The 16,072-nt window shown below is 48.3% G+C and overlaps 1 protein-coding gene and 1 long non-coding RNA gene across 3 annotated transcripts in view; both read left to right on the top strand.

Annotated features, from left to right (window-relative positions):
- The first annotated feature begins 699 nt into the window (after nt 1–699).
- On the top strand, nt 700–5,020 carry LOC141583311 (phospholipid phosphatase 2-like). Its single transcript, XM_074392552.1, has 3 exons — nt 700–796; nt 3,487–3,785; nt 4,697–5,020. The coding sequence occupies exons 1-3, from the start codon at nt 700–702 to the stop codon at nt 5,018–5,020; spliced, it is 720 nt and encodes a 239-aa protein (XP_074248653.1).
- Nucleotides 5,021–6,549: 1,529 nt separating this feature from the next.
- The window catches only part of LOC141583320 (uncharacterized), a 43,428-nt gene continuing 33,905 nt past the window's right edge, over nt 6,550–16,072 (top strand). For both annotated transcript variants that reach the window (XR_012515987.1, XR_012515988.1), the window contains exon 1: nt 6,550–6,810. This is a non-coding gene — a long non-coding RNA (uncharacterized LOC141583320). The remainder of the gene's footprint in view (nt 6,811–16,072) is intronic.

The raw sequence follows: 16,072 nt of genomic DNA on the forward strand, positions 1-16,072 counted from the left end.
CCACTAAAACTACAAAAATTAGCCCAGTGTGGTGGCATGTGCCTACAGTCTCAGCTACTCGGGAAGCGGAGGCAGGAGAATTGCTTGAACCCGGGAGATGGAGGTTGTAGTGAGCCGAGATCATCCCACTGCACTCCAGCCTAGGAGACAGAGCAAGACTCCATCTCAAAAAACAAACAAAAACCAAAACCCGGTGTGGTAGCTCATCCCTGTAATCTCAGCACTTTGGGAGGCCGAGTTGAATGGATCACCCGAGGTCAGGAGTTCAAGACCAGCCTGACCAACATGCAGAAATCCCACCTCTACTAAAAAGACAAAATTAGGCAAGCATGGTGGCATGTGCCTGTAATCGCAGCTACTTGGGAGGCTGAGACAGAAGAATTGGTTCAACCTGGGAAGCAGAGGTTGCAGTGAGCTGAGATTGCACTCCAGCATGGACAATGAGAAGTAAACTCTGTTTCAAAAATAATAATAGTAATTAGATAGGCATAGGCCCTGCGCGTCGGTGGGATTCGAACCCCTGCGCCTCGGGCGGGGGAGACACTTGGAGAGAAAAGCTGAGTCCCACGCTTCGGGACCTCGGGAGACTGAAACCTGTCCCGCGGGTTATTGGGCCAGGTTGGGGAAGCAGTGCCCGGAGGCCTCCCGCCAGGGTCCCGGAAACAAAGGCCAAGTGTTTGCTCTGTGGCTGAAGGGACAATGGCGTCGCGGATCTGTCACCGCGGGGGGGTGGCCAGGGGTGCGCTCCTCCCCAGCGCGTTTCCTGGTTCTCTGGCCAAGCACTCTGAACTCCGAAGTAGACCCTTGTTGGGGCCCAGGGGACAGCACGAGGTCCCCGTGGGGTGTCTGCCAGCCCTGGGTGCCATGTCCAGTGGGGTGTCTGCCAGCCCTGGGCGCCATGTCCTGTGGGGTGTCTGCCAGCCCTGGGTGCCATGTCCTGTGGGGTGTCTGCCAGGCCTGGGTGCCATGTCCTGTGGGGTGTCTGCCAGCCCTGGGTGCCATGTCCTGTAAGGTGTCTGCCAGCCCTGGGCGCCATGTCCTGTGGGGAGTCTGCCAGCCCTGGGTGCCATGTCCTGTGGGGTGTCTGCCAGCCCTGGGCGCCATGTCCTGTGGGGTGTCTGCCAGCCCGGGGTGCCATGTCCTGTGGGGTGTCTGCCAGCCCTGGGTGCCATGTCCTGAGCAGCTGTGCTGTCAGTTACTTAAACGTGTGTGGCACTTTCTGGTTGCCAGGCCCTCAGCAGCATGCAGATAACCTAAACGGTTCCGTAAACGGCCTGTGAGGGAGGGGCAGCCGCGCGGAGTCGCCTGCTGGAGGCCGCACAGCCAGGAGGTGCCGCCGGGGTGGGGTTGGGTGTGGCTGCTGCGTGCCAGGGGTGGCGGCCAGGCCGAGGGCACCTCCATCTGGAAGCTGCCGCCCGTCACAGTGCAGTCCACAGGTTCCAGACAGGGCTGTGGGGGCAGCGTGAGGGCGAGAAGGCTCCCGGGGGTCAAAGGAAGAGAAGGTGCCTGTTCCGGGGACCCCAGAGTGAGCTTTCCAGGCAGAGGGAAGCCCGGGGCCGGTTGTCATGGGGGTGTCTGAGTCTCTAGCTGGAGTTACTGGGGCAGGGAGGTCGGAAACGGAGGCCAACCGGTGTGAGCCTCCGCCTGCTGAGAGCCCCTGGGAGGGGCTGGTGTCCTGTGACCCTGACCTTCCACCGCGGGGCAATTGCAGGAGCCTCCTCCCTGGTCTCTGCCGTCACTCACAGCAGCGCCAGCCACCCTTGTGCCCCAGCAGAAGCTGGGCTCTTACAAGGCATCCCGCTCTGCCCCAGCGCTCGCCTCTCCAGGCACCGTCCCGGCTCTGGGCCCCTGCACTGCCCGTTCTGTTCTGCATTCCCTCCGCCTTTTCTGCCCTGTGAGGCAGACCTCTGCTGTCTTCACTGCTTTATTTCCCCAGACTCAGCCAGCATCGAAGGCGTGCCGTGTCCTAGGACCCTTGCAGCTGGCATGCAGGGAGGAGTGTGAGGCTCCCTGTCCCTCCTCAGGCTCTCAGAATTCAGAGAAGCCACGCTTTTTTGTTCTTACCCTGCTGGGCCAAAGACGCCCTGCCTTCGTTATTCTCTGGGGTAGACACCCTGCGCTTTTGTTGTGTACCTGCCGTGTGGAACAGGGAGCTGCCCCGGGCCCTGCCCTCTGTAGCTGACTCCGGCTTCCCTGGCCACCCTGAGCCCAGCAGGGCCCCGGGAGCCCCAGTGCTGTGTGACACCTTCCGCAAGTGTGGAATTGACAATAATGTGCTTTTCGTCCCTGAGTTACCATGTGGCTGGCATGTGCCCTGGCACGAGGGTCAGTGGTGGGCAGGGGCGAGCAGGAAGGCACCTCCGCTGTGCCCCTGCTTTCGCCCTTTCCTGACTTCTCTGGCCAGCTCTTAGGTTGAAATAAGTCCTGCCTGTTTTAACAGATGTTTATTAAACATCTGCGCTGGCCAGGCTCTGAGCAGCCTCCAGGGTCTCTGTCCTGAATACAATAGGCCCCTCCTGGTGCTGGCGGGTGGAGGCGGGGAGATTAAGTCCAGTGTCCCACAGGTGACTGCGTAATTCCACATGGGGCAATAGGGAGAAAGAGCAGACCTTCCCTTTTATTTTTATTTATTTATTTATTTATTTATTTATTTTCTTTTAATAAATTGAGACAGAGTCTCGCCCTGTTGCCAGGCTGGAGTGTAGTGGCACGACCAGCTCACTGCAACTTCCATTTTCCGGTTTCAAGCAATTTTTCTGCCTCAGCCTCCCGAGTAGCTGGATTACAGGCACACGCCACCACGCATGGCTAAACAGACCTTTCCTTTTGTGAGAGGGATGCTGGTGGGGACAGCCGGGAGGGGAGATGAAACTGAGCGGAAGTGAGAGTCACTTTGGTGCCCAGCACGTTGTCTCACACCTGTAATCTCAACACTTTGGGAGGCTGAGGCTGGGGGGTCGCTCTAGCCTGGGAGTTTGTGACGGGCCTGGTCAGCATCAGACCGCAGTCTCTACTTTTAAAAATAAAAATAAGATATTCTGGGCAGAGAGAAGTCCCTGTGCAAAGGACCAGAGGTGAGTGTTTGCCCGTTTTTTTTTTGTTTGTTTGTTTGTTTTTGGGGCCGGAGTTTTGCTCTTGATACCCAGGCTAGAGTGCAATGGCAGGGTCTCCGCTCACTGTAACCTCCGCCTCCTCGGTTCAGGCAATTCTTCTGCCTCAGCCTGCAGAGTAGCTGGGATTACAGGCACGCACCATCATGCCCAGCTGATTTTTTTGTGTTTTTAGTAGAGACGGGGTTTCACCATGTTGACCAGGATGGTCTCGATCTCTTGACCTCGTGATCCACCCGCCTCAGCCTCCCAAAGTGCTGGGATTACAGGCTTGAGCCACGGTGCCCGTCCTTGCCCGGTTTTTCAAGGAGCAGAGGGAGGGTGTGACGGGGAGAGGGCCTGGGGAGTTGGTGCTCATCTGAGGGTGATGGGAAAGGAGTGTCGCTTGGGCCTCCCACGTGCTGTGAGAAAAGCTCTTCCTTGTTGGTGGGAGCAGGCCTCGAGGCCAAGGCGGGTGTGGGGGCCCCATGGCCCAGCTGGTTTGAGAACCTCACAGCTCCCAGGCCCTTCTCCCCCTCCAGCCTCCCTGTCCTTCGCTGTTCTGTGTCGCTGGTGAACACCCCGTATAACCGAGGATTTGACTGTGGGGATGACTCCATCCGGTACCCCTACCGTCCAGACACCATCACCCTTGGGCTCATGGCCGGGGTCACCATCACAGCCACTGTCATTCTTGTAAGACAGGAGGGATTCAGAGGGACAGGTAGGGGGCGGGATGGGGTACAGCCTAACCCTGGGTTCCTGATGGAGGTGGCCTGGAGGTCTGTGGGGGGCTAGGGGACACAGCCTTGCCCCGAGTGGTACTTGTGGGTAATAGGAACCCCCTTTTGGCCGGGCACGGTGGCTCAAGCCTGTAATCCCAGCACTTTGGGAGGCCGAGGCGGGTGGATCACGAGGTCGAGAGATCGAGACCATCCTGGTCAACATGGTGAAACCCCGTCTCTACTAAAAACACAAAAAATTAGCTGGGCATGTTGGTGCGTGCCTGTAATCCCAGCTACTCAGGAGGCTGAGGCAGGAGAATTGCCTGAACCCAGGAGGCGGAGGTTGCGGTGAGCCGAGATCGTGCCATTGCACTCCAGTCTGGGTAACAAGATCGAAACTCCCTCTCAAAAAAATAAAAATAAAAATAAATAAATAAAAAACACAAAAAACAACAACAACAAAATAGGAGGAACCCCCTTTTGTGTTTTGAGATGGAGTTTTGCTCTTGTTGCCCAGGCTGGAGTGCAATGGCAGGATCTCCGCTCACTGTAACCTCCGCCTCCTGGGTTCAAGTGATTCTCTTGCCTCAGTCTCCCCAGTAGCTGGGATTACAGGCATGTTAATTTTTGTATTTTTAGTAGAGACAGGTTTCATCATGTTGGTCAGGCTGGTCTTGAATGCCCGACCTCAGGTGATCCTCCCGCCTCAGCCCCCCACAGTGTTGGGCTGGCAGGCGTGAGCCACCGAGCCCAGCTTGGGCACCTTTAGAGTCCCCAGCTCTCCAGCAGCCTTGGGGAGGCCCGTGGGGAGGACTGAGGCCCACTAAGGGCCCATGGGCTGACCAGGACCCCCTCTGGTCACCGCGGCTGCCCCACACGCAGGTCTCGGCAGGAGAAGCCTACCTGGTGCTCACAGACAGGCTCTATTCCTGCTCTGACTTCAATAATTATGTGGCTGCCATGTACAAGGTGCTGGGGACCTTCCTCTTCGGGGCGGCTGTGAGCCAGTCTCTGACGGACCTGGCCAAGTACACGATCGGCCACCTGCACCCCAGCTTCCTGGCCATCTGTGACCCCGAGTGGAGCTGGGTCAACTGCTCGGTCTATGTGCAGCTGGAGAGCGTGTGCAGGGGAAAAGCTGCTGACGTCACCGAGGCCAGGTGGGTGTGGACGAGCAGCCTTCACTCTGAGGGCAGTGGGAGCTGAAGAAGCCGCAGAAGCCAGATGGTTAGCAGCCAGCAGGCGGGGGGTCAGGCAGGAGCGGGGCCTCAGGGCTCCAGGCGCCCCACAGACAGCAGGAGGCCGCGGGGAACGTGCTGTCTCCCTTGACTCCCTTGAGTCTCAGCCCTGCCCTCTTCTGCACTGTCTTTTTTTCTTTTTAAAGATAGGGTTTCACCATGGTGGCCAGGCTGGTCTTGAATTCCTGACTGCAGGTGATCCACCCACCTTGGCCTCCCAAAGTGCTAGGATTACAGGCGTGAGCCACCGCACCCAGCCATGCGCTGTCTTCTTACCATTTCTACTGATAGGCCCTTAAACATTTCAACTCATCATTGTCCTTTTTAAAAAAATCAAAATATTGACTGACAAGCCTAGGGTAATGTCGGACCAGAATAAATAAATAAATAAATAAATAAAAATAAAATTTGTGTAAGTCACCATTTCTTCCATTTTAATGTGTACAGTTCATTTTTAGTACATTCACAATGCTGTACAGCCATCTCCTCTACCTAATTCCAGAATATTTTCATCTCATCAGAAGGAAACCCCGCAGCATAGGTAACATGGCAAAACCCTGTCTCTACGACAAATCAAAAAATTAGGCCGAGCTAGGTGGCTCATGCCTATAATCCCCACACTTTGGGAGGCTGAGGCTGGCAGATTACCTGAGGTTGGGAGTTCGAGACCAGCCTGGCCAACGTGGAGAAATCCTATCTGTACTAAAAATACAAAATTAGCCAGGCATGGTGGCACACACTTATAATCCCAGCGAATACCACACCATGAGCAAGAGAACCCTGCAGTGCTCTAGTTGCCATCACGGGAGTGTTGCCAGGACGCTATGGGCAAGAGGGTCTTGCAGTGCCCCAGCGGCCAGCAGGGGGCGTGACCCCACTCCACCGAGAGTAAGAGTGTCCAGCAGCACAGGCACCACACCGTGAGCAAGAGGATGTAGCACTGCCCTGTTTGCCAGCAGCGGGCATATTGCCACTACTCTGAGCAAGAGGGCCCTGCAGTGCTCCAGCTGCCAGCAGGTGATGCCAGTCACCACACTGTCAGAGGGCCCTGCAGTGGATCTAGCCAGAAGGGGGCGTGGGCACAACATCATGAGCAAGAGGGCCCTGCAGTGCAGGCCCCCAGTAGGGGCCCCCACACCCACCTTTCAGATTCTTGAGGCTCCTCCACCGATGTACATCCTGTCACATCACCAGCGTGCATTGAGTCACAACGGTCTGCAGAGTTGCGTTCTCCTCCTTACAGAACTGGGGGGCATTGTGAGGGTGGAACTGCGTCCTCCTCAGCACAGACCTTAGGGTGGGGTTCTTACTCCAAGAGGGGCTTGCAGTGGCCCCAGCTGCCATCAGGAGGGGTGCAGACACAGGACCATAAGCAAGAGGGCCCCCACCGCCTGACCACCAGCAGGGGGCGCCCGAGCGTGCATCGCATCGCTTCAGGGCAATCTGCGGAGCTGCGTTCTCCACGGCACAGACGTAGCGAGCACAGCCTCGGTTTGGGACAACTCTGGGCCGTGTCCACGGTGAGTAAAATCCTTCCTGTTTGCATTCCTGACTGCTGAGGGTCAGAGACTAGTACGAAGAGCTCTGTGTGGGAAACTGGACACGAAAAGCCCCTCTGAACCTTGCGCACCTGGGTTCTCCCGCCCAAGGCCAGGCGGCTGCAGTGTGAGGTGCACCCAGCAGCCTCAGAAGACAAATGGAGCGTTCCTGAGGCAGAGATGGCCTCTGAAATACGGATACAATAAGCCCAGTGCTCAGGTAGGAAACACCTAATGCTAATGCAAGGCCTCAGTCCAAACATGTTACTATAAAATCCGCACTAGTCATGTGGCCCTGCCAGTACCGCAGTTTCAATACTGAACACGGACATATCAGTGCAAATGTAGAAATTAACGTATGGTTAGGGTTTAGGGTGAGGATTAGGGCTAGCGGATAGGGTTAGCGTTCGGGGTTACCAGTTAGGGGTTAGGATACAGGGGTTAGAAAAATTTTAGGCAAACTTGAAGGAAGGAATGATGCATGAATCATGCCTGAAGCACCAGAACGGAAAACAGGGCTTGGGGCTTCAAGCTCTTAGCGGTGGCAGCTGAGTGAGGTTTCTCATGGGCTCTAGCTGGGTGACCGCCGGTTGTGGGGATGGTTCCCTCAGTGTCAATAGTCATACAGCCAGCTGGCAGCTGGGCTTTTTGTCATTAACTAATTGGTTTATTCATGTTTTTAAGTCAGTTTGCACGCCTCGAAGTTCGGTTTCCGTTTGCCTAGGCAAGACCTCAGGCTAACGGCTTCCTCGTTTTTTGCTGTAACATATCAAAATCATAATTCATTTTCATTTTATTTTCCTGGCATTAGAAAAGTAAGTTCACATTTTTGTTGTCATTCAGAAAGTCAGTTTAATTGGCAGCCTATTTGTGATTTGCGTAAAATAATGTCTGTTAATTATTAGCATCTTAGATTAGATGAAATGTTTATTAAGCTTTGCTATTAAACCATAACAGGAGTTCAGTTGCTTTTTTTTCCTCCTAGGCTTTAACCAATTAAAATACACTCAAGCATCTCCTAACAATGTGGATACTGTCTGAGAAATGTGTCCTTAGTGATTTCATCTTTGTGCAAACACCATCGAGTGTCCTTATAAAACCTGGATGGTGTAGCCCCCTTCACACGTAAGTGATATGGTATAGCTTCTTGATTTCAGGCTACATACCATACCTGTATAGCTCATCTCTGTACTGAATGCTGTAGTCAAATGTCACACCATGGTGATTGTGGATTGTGATCCCAAAATATCTGAGTCAGGTCTCAGTCAAGTAGAAAGCTTATTTCGCCAAGGTTAAGGACATGCTCGTGACACAGCCTCAGGAGGTCCTGACAACATGGGCCCAAGGTGGTCAGGGTAGAGCTTGCTTTTATATATTTTAGAGAGACAGGAGACACCAATCAATATGTGTAAGATGTAAAGTCATTGGTTCAGTGAGGTGGAACAACTAGAAGTAGGAAGGCGGGGTAGGGGGTGGTTCTAGGTCAGAAGTAGATAAAACAAAAGTTGCATTCTTCTCAATTTTTTGATCAGCCTTCCACTGAATACAATTTAGTCTGGTTCAGTGAAGTTGCATTTTTACATAGACAGTAGGGCAGAGGAATGGTGTGATCTTGGCCTAGCGTACCCGCCTCTGCCCTGGTTTAAGCCATTGTCTTGTCGCATCCTCCCCAGTAGCTGGGATTACAGGCATGCACCACCAAGCCTGGGTAATTTTTGCATTTTTAGTAGAGATGGGGTTTCTCCGTGTTTGTCAGGTGGGTCTTGAGCTCCTGACCTCTGGTGATCCGCCTGCTTTGGCCTCTCAAAGTCTTGGGATTACAGGCATGAGCCACCATGCCTGGTCAGGAAGCTTATTTTGATTCTGATATTGTCAACTATATTTCAGGTATAACTTGTTTTCCTTGGAGCGTTAAATACTGCGTTGGTATTGTATTACACAAATAAAACAGAGATCCCTTTTTATCACATTCATTGCTAGTGATATTGACAACTAAATTTAGATACATTCCAGAGTCTGGGCTTCCAGTAATTCTTGGCGATCCTCTGAAGGTAAATTACTTTTTCTCACAAGACACAGTGACATCTAAAGTCGCATTGATTGTCCTGCCACTTTTGTTTCTCTAGTTTCATCGATTACTTCAAAGCATCTTGGGGGGAATAACTTTGACTATCCCTTTAAACTTTTCAGTATTAGAAAGCATCGTCATGAAACATTGAATAATTGTGGTCACAAATTCCCTTTACAGTCTTCCTTTGAATATTTTTTCCAATGGCAAATATTTGCTTTTGTTGTATTGTAGCTAAAAGGAATGCTGGGAAACAAAACAAAGACAAGCATTCATTATAATAAGTGATTCAGTCACAATCAATTGCTATTTTAATTTTTTTTAAAAAAGTTATATTTTTGAAAATGTCCCGCTGTAAATTGAAATAGTCTCCAAAATCTGAAGTCTTTCCTTGGTTCTAAGGTGACCAGATTTCCTAGAGAGTGAACCACACCACAAGAAAAAAGATATGATAAATATGTTTACATGGATGTGTTATTTTAACATAAATCTTGTAAAATAGGCATTTCATTGAAATTATATATGTTTGCATAAATTACTTTGCAGCATAATAAATGCCCTTGTTTTGAAAAGTAGTAGTTAGTGTCAATTACTACTTATTAGTACAAATAAGTAAGCAGATATTTTTAAAAATTTATAATTTTTAAATAAAGGTTTTATTTTAAATTGGTTTTAGATTCACACTGAAATTGGGAGGAAAATGCAGATTTCCTGTGTAGACCCAAACTAGTTTCCCCTCGTATTAACATATCAACATGTGTCAGATACGTTACTAACAATTTTTTTTTTTTTGAGATGGAGTCTTTCTTGCTCTGTAACCTAGGTTGGAGTACAATGGCAGGATGCTGGCTCATTGCACCCTCTACCTCCCATGTTTAAGTGGTTCTCCTGCTTCAGCCTCCCAAGTAGCTGGGATTACAGGTGCCCACCAGCACGCTTGGCTAATTTTTATATTTTTAGTAGAGATGGGGTTTCGCCATGTTGGCCAGGCTGGTCTGGAACTCCTGACCTAGATTATTTACCCGTCTAAGCCTTCGAAAGTTGTGGGATGACAGACATGAGCCACCATGCCCAGCCTACTATCAGTATATTTGCTTTGGTTAGGTATCTGTTCAGATATTTACCCAGTTTTAAAATCACGTATGTATTTTGTAATTATCTTCTCACATCTCTCTTGTCTTTTTGTTCTCTGCATACAGTTTTGCACAGTAGAATACTTAGTTTTATAAAGTCTGTGTTATCAATATTTTCATGAATTGGCATTTGATGTTTTGTGTTACAAGTCAACACCAAACTCAATGTCATATAGATTTTCTTTTAGATTTTTTATAATTTTGCATTTAAAATTACCGTCTCTGGACTATTTTGAGTAGGTTTTTGTTTTTCTTAATTTCTGTATTTATTCATTTTATTCTACATGGCTTCCAAAGTCTTCCATCACCATCTTCGGGAAGGAATGGCTACAGTGGGCTTCATTTTGGTTTGAATTTCTAAAATTATTACATTGAGTAAACTCAATATTGAATTTTATAGGTATTTCAGGACAGCCAGGCGGGGTTGCACGTCCACCTAGAAACTCAGCAAGAGTGTCTGTGCTGAGCTCTGGCATCACCAGAGGGTGCATGAACCCACCCCTGACCAACTTCCCTCTGAGGTGCCAGAAGCGGCAAGGAGCTTTATCTTCCTCAGGGCAGCATGAAGGTCATGTCAACTTGGTGGTGTTCATTGGTGAGTAACAAACTTCTGTCCAAAGCCCTGAGTGCAGAGGAGAGAGTCTTTAGAGAGTACTCAGCAGAGGAAGGAATTCAGCTAGACAAAGGAAACCCTCACATCCACTGTTTTGACTACACTCTGATCTTGTCAGTGTCCAAGACACAGCGGCTGCTAATAAGTATTCTCACAAGTATTCTCACAGTGGTCTGTAATATAGTAATCACTCCGTGCCCTAACACCAGTATAATATTCACACCATGTCCTAACACTAAGATCCATATCATGCCATAACACTAACATATCCACACAGTAGCTTCTAATACTGGTAAATACAGTAGTATCTACTAAGTGAACTCTGTTGACATGGAGACTTTTATAAGGATTTCACAGCTTTGGTTGAACTATAGCCTCTATAATGGATTTTGATGAGGTCTTTGCTTTCCTGGCATGGTATTGATATGGTTGTTCTAAAAAGTAGTTTGTTTCCAATAATGTCATACTTCTAAGAATCTTCCAATAGCAGTACAAAGTATAACCTGTTTCTTTTCTTAGATTTGCAGCAGTTGTTGCTGTACCAGATTTACAATGTCCCAGAAAATACTTCAGTATATTTTGCCCAAAGTACACTCTCCCAGGTAACCACCACATAACCCCTAGATCAGGAAATTAGCATGGTTCCTACATGATAATTCAGTCTACAAACTCATTTCACTTTTACCTTCTGCACCACCTGGAAGTATGATGTGTTTTTTCATTGTTCTGATCCAGTTTTCTTTTCCTGGCACTGTTCCCCAGACTTTCCTGCATATTTATCACCTTGACACACTTAAAGAGCATACAAGTTTTTGTTTGAACACCTGTCTTCAGTTCTTTACAGTATACGCCGAGGAATGGAATCATTGAGTCATATGGCAAATCTATTTGCACGTGTTTGAAGAAACACCAAATGATTTTACACATAGGCTGGACCGTTTAATACTGTCAGAAGCAGTGTTTATGGGTTCAAGTTTCTGCACATCTTTGTCAACTCTTTTTTGTTTGTTTTTTAGTATAACTATTCTAGTGTGAAATTATTTGAATTTTTTTTTTTTTTTTTTTTTGAGACAGAGTCTTTCTCTGTCACCCAGGCTGGAGTGCAGTAGCACCACCTCAGCTCACTGCAAACTTCACCTCCCAGGTTGAAGTGATCTTCCTACCTCATCCAGCTAAGGAGCTGGGATTACAGGCACATGCCACTATGCCCAGCTAATTTTTGTATTTTCCATAGAGACAGGTGTTCTTCATGTTGGTCAGGCTGGTCTTGAACTGCTAACGTCAGGTGCTCTGCTCGCCGCAGCCTCCCAAATTGCTGGGATTACAGGAGTGAGCCACTACACCCTGCCACTCCCAGACATTTTGGTTTTCTTTCTTTTTTTCTTTTCCAGATGGAATCTTGCCGTTTCAGCCAGGCTGGTGTGCAGTGGCTTGATATCAGCTTACTGCAGCCTCCACCTTTTGGATTCAAGCAGTTCTCCCGCCTCAGCCTCCCAAGTAGCTAGGATTCCATGTGCATGCTAGCAGGCCCGGGTAATTTTTGTATTTTTAGTAGAGATGGGGTTTTGTCATATTGGCCAAGCTGGTCTAGAACTCCTAACCTCATGTGATCTGTCTGCCTCAGCTTCTGAGGCGAGTGGATCACGGGGTCGAGAGATCGAGACCATCCTGGTCAACATGGTGAAAGCCCGTCTCTACTAAAAATACAAAAAATTAGCTGGGCATGGTGGCACCTGCCTGTAATCCCAGCTACTCAGGAGGCTGAGGCAGAAGAATTGCCTGAACCCAGGAGGCGGAGGTTGCGGTGAGCCGAGATCGCGCCATTGCACTCCAGCCTGGGTAACAAGAGCGAAACTCTGTCTCAAAAAAAAAAAAAAAAATTGAATATAACTTAATCCTTTGTTACTAAAAGAATGCTCAACTCAAGGGGACACAAATCACTCATTTTGACTTCATGAGCTATGGCACTTAGAGACAAATTTTTGAAAATACACAGCTTAAACTGTCCGTGCTTTAAGTGCTAGACAAGTTTTTTTTTTTTTTTGAGACGGAGTTTCGCTCTTGTTACCCAGGCTGGAGTGCAATGGCGCAATCTCGGCTCACTGCAACCTCCGCCCCCTGGGTTCAGGCAATTCTCCTGCCTCAGCCTCCTGAGTAGCTGGGATTACAGGCAGGTGCCACCATGCCCAGCTAATTTTTTGTATTATTAGTAGAGACGGGGTTTCACCATGTTGACCAGGATGGTCTCGATCTCTCGACCTCGTGATCCACCGGCCTCGGCCTCCCAAAGTGCTGGGATTACAGGCTTGAGCCACCGCGCCCGGCTGTTTTTAAGAATACACAGCTAAAATAGCTAAAATGGTCCCCGCTTTAAGTGATTTAGGAAAATGGATTTCAGGCAAGGCCAGGCACATCGATTTCAGAAAAGTCGATTTCAGGCAAGGCACATCAATTCCAGAGGAATTGATTTCAGGCAAGGCCAAACAAGTCGATTCCAGAAAAATAGATTTGGGCAATGCCAGGCAAGTCGATTTCAGAAAAGTCGATTTCAGACCAGAAAAGTCAATTTGAGAACAGGCCTAGCAAGTCCATTTCAGAAAAATTGATTTCAGACAAGGCAAGTCAATTCTAGAAAAGTCGATTCAAAAAAAAAATGGCAAGACAAGTTGAATCCAGGAAAAGAGATTTCAGGCAACGCCTGGCAAGTCGATTCCAGAAAAATAGATTTCAGGCAAGGAAAGTTGATTCCAGAAAAATGGATTGCAGACAAGGCAGGTCGATTCCAAAAAAGGAAAGGCAAGTTGAATCCAGGAAAATATGTTTTAGGCAAGGCCAAATTGATTTCAGAAAAATCGATTTCAAACAAGGCCAAATAAGTTGATTCCAGAAAAGTCGATTTCAGAAATGTCGATTTGAGAAAAGGCCAGGCAGGTCGATTCCAGAAAAGTCGACTACAGACAAGGCCAAACAAGTTGTTTCCAGAAAAGTCAATTTGAGAAAAGGGTTAGGGTTAGGGTTCAGGTTTGGCATTAGGGTTAGGTTTAGCGCTAGGGCTAGGGCTATAGCACTTAAATCAAGGACAGTTTTAGCTGTGTATTTTGGAAAAGTTGTGTGCTCTACAAAGAAAAAGCAACTTTTGTTCTTTTTGGTCCCCAGGAGAAATGGGAGTCTTTTTTAGAGAGCACAGGAGACACATGAGTCCTTTGCAGTCCTCTTGTCTGCCTCTAAGGGTGAAATGAGAGTGTGAAGCACTTTGGGAGGTGGCCAGGCACACAGCTTGGATGGCTGCAGAGCAGAGCTTCTCCCTGGAGGCGTGGTCCCAGTCATCATGAGCCATGTCTGAAAGAATCACGTTTTATATGCAAGCATGCTTTCCATTTGACTGTGCTGTTATTTTAAATGAGAGCATCATTGACAATGCTTTATCCTGATAGCCCTGCCTAATTTTGTTCTACTTAGTAATGCGTGGGCTTGAGGAGAAGGCAGCATTGGGGGATAAGGAGGGAGAATGGACGTGTGAATTAGGGAAAGGTGTCTCTTCCTTTGGAGCATGAATGACTTCAAAGCCCTCCTCATACTGCTAAGTATCTGGCTGGACACTACCAGTTGTGTGTTTAGACTGTTTGTCTCTGTGTGTGTGTGTGTGTCTGTGTGTCTGTGTGTCTGTCTGTCTGTCTTCAGGCGTGAACAGCATCTCCTTCCTGTGGTAGCATGTTACTCAGAATCTTGGATAGCCCCCAGCCTTCTGAAAAACACAATACATGTATGTTTTAAGAAATTTTATCTTGATGATTAGTCAGAGGGTGGTATTGAAACCAGCTCATTTCCTATTGACCACTGAGGTCAGCTCACCTTTGCTGAAAATGGTTCTTGACTCTTACTTTGTAGCAGGAACTCCTAAGTTAATCAATCCTTTTCAAGAGTTTCAGGCTGAAAGTCCAGATCTCTCAGGTTAGACCCAGTGTTAAAATATTACCTGGGCAAATTCTCGTTAGAGACAAGGGGCCAAAGACTGTTCCGATGTCTTTTAATGTTGACTTCAATCGAGTAAAGCCCTTGTTAAGCTATTTACCTGTGAAACTGGGCCTTGGGGAGGCAGTGCACCCTTTGAAATTAGAGGTCAGGAGATTTGGATTTGATTTCCAGCCCTCTGCCAGTCAGTCAGCCACTCACTTTCAAGTGACAAGCCTTAGGCGAGTCCCTTTCTGTCTCTGTTTCTCGATTTCTGCACAGGGATTTATGTGGGCCTTAAGGCCCACTGGGAAAAGATCCCTCTTCCAGCTCAGTGCCTGGTTTGTTGAGTATACTTGTCAATCTGGACTTTAATACACCTATGGTTTTGGATTAATTATATTACCTCTGCTAGAAATTAACACAGAAAATTCACAGTTGATTGACAAGAATGAGAGTCAGTTCTAAAGAATTCAAATAGAACTTAATCCTTTATTACTAAAAGAAAGCTCAACTCAAGTAGACACAGATCACTCATTCTAATTTCATCAGCTATAGCACTTAGAGACAACTTTTTCAAAATACACAGCTAAAACTGTAGCAGTCCCCCAGGGCACCCTGGCTGCTAGGGACTCCTTGGCTAGGAGGCTGTGCCCACACACAGCCCCTGGCCCACCCGGGCTACTAGGGACCCCTGGCTAGGAGGCTGTGCCCAGACCCCTCGCCAGAGGGCCCATAGCAGCCCCCGGCCCATCCTGGCTATTAGGGACCTCCTGGCTAGGGGGCTGTGCACACAACCCCATCCAGAGTGCCTACAGCAGCCCCCCAGCTCACCCTGGCTGCTAGGACCCCCTCGGCTATGGGGCTGTGCCGACAGACCCCAGTAGAGGGCCTGTAGCAGCCCCCCGGCCCACCCTGGCTCCTAGGGACCATCTGTTTTGAAAATGTTGTGTAATATGATACTTAGAACCATATCATAGGGCGATCATAATGTTATTCTGTTTTTTTTTATATTAAGCACAATAACACTAGTTCTAGTTACATGTCTTTGATATTGACAAAAATGTCATCCTTACCTTCCTTGACATTAGGATTGAAAGCACAGGGGGTTTTCACCCTTTGCAATGTTTAATTCAATATAATTTTGTGTGTGTGTGTGTGTGTGTGTGTACATTAGTGACCATATGAGAGCTTGATGTACACCTCTTGCCATACTGAGAGTAATTCCCTATGGGCAGTAACATCATCCTCTCCTTCCCTGGATATTAGGAACAACATCACAGGACGGGTGTACAGCCCCAGTCAGATTGTGAGTATTATTATCTGTAATCCCTTAGTTATTAGGAACAATATCACTGGGGGTTTGTGCACTTCCTGAGATACTTGGAGTAACATCCTCTCCGTTTTTGGATGTGTTAGAAACAGTATTACAGTGGTGGTGTACACTTCCTGCGATATTCAGGGTACTCTCCCCAGGATATTAGTAACCACATCACAGAAGCGTTGTACACCGCCTGTGATAATGGAACAGTCACAGAGTGTACACTTGCTTTCACAGTGAGAGTAATACTTACTTAGGATACGATGGATAATATCACAAGATATACACACATGGGTGTATACCCACCCTGATATTAGGAATAATTTTTATCTAATATACTAAAAATAATATCCCAGAATATACTCATAATGTGTACATTTATTGGGATATTACAAC

The sequence above is a fragment of the Saimiri boliviensis genome, assembly GCF_048565385.1.
Source record: "Saimiri boliviensis isolate mSaiBol1 chromosome 19 unlocalized genomic scaffold, mSaiBol1.pri SUPER_19_unloc_3, whole genome shotgun sequence".
Taxonomy (NCBI): domain Eukaryota; kingdom Metazoa; phylum Chordata; class Mammalia; order Primates; family Cebidae; genus Saimiri; species Saimiri boliviensis.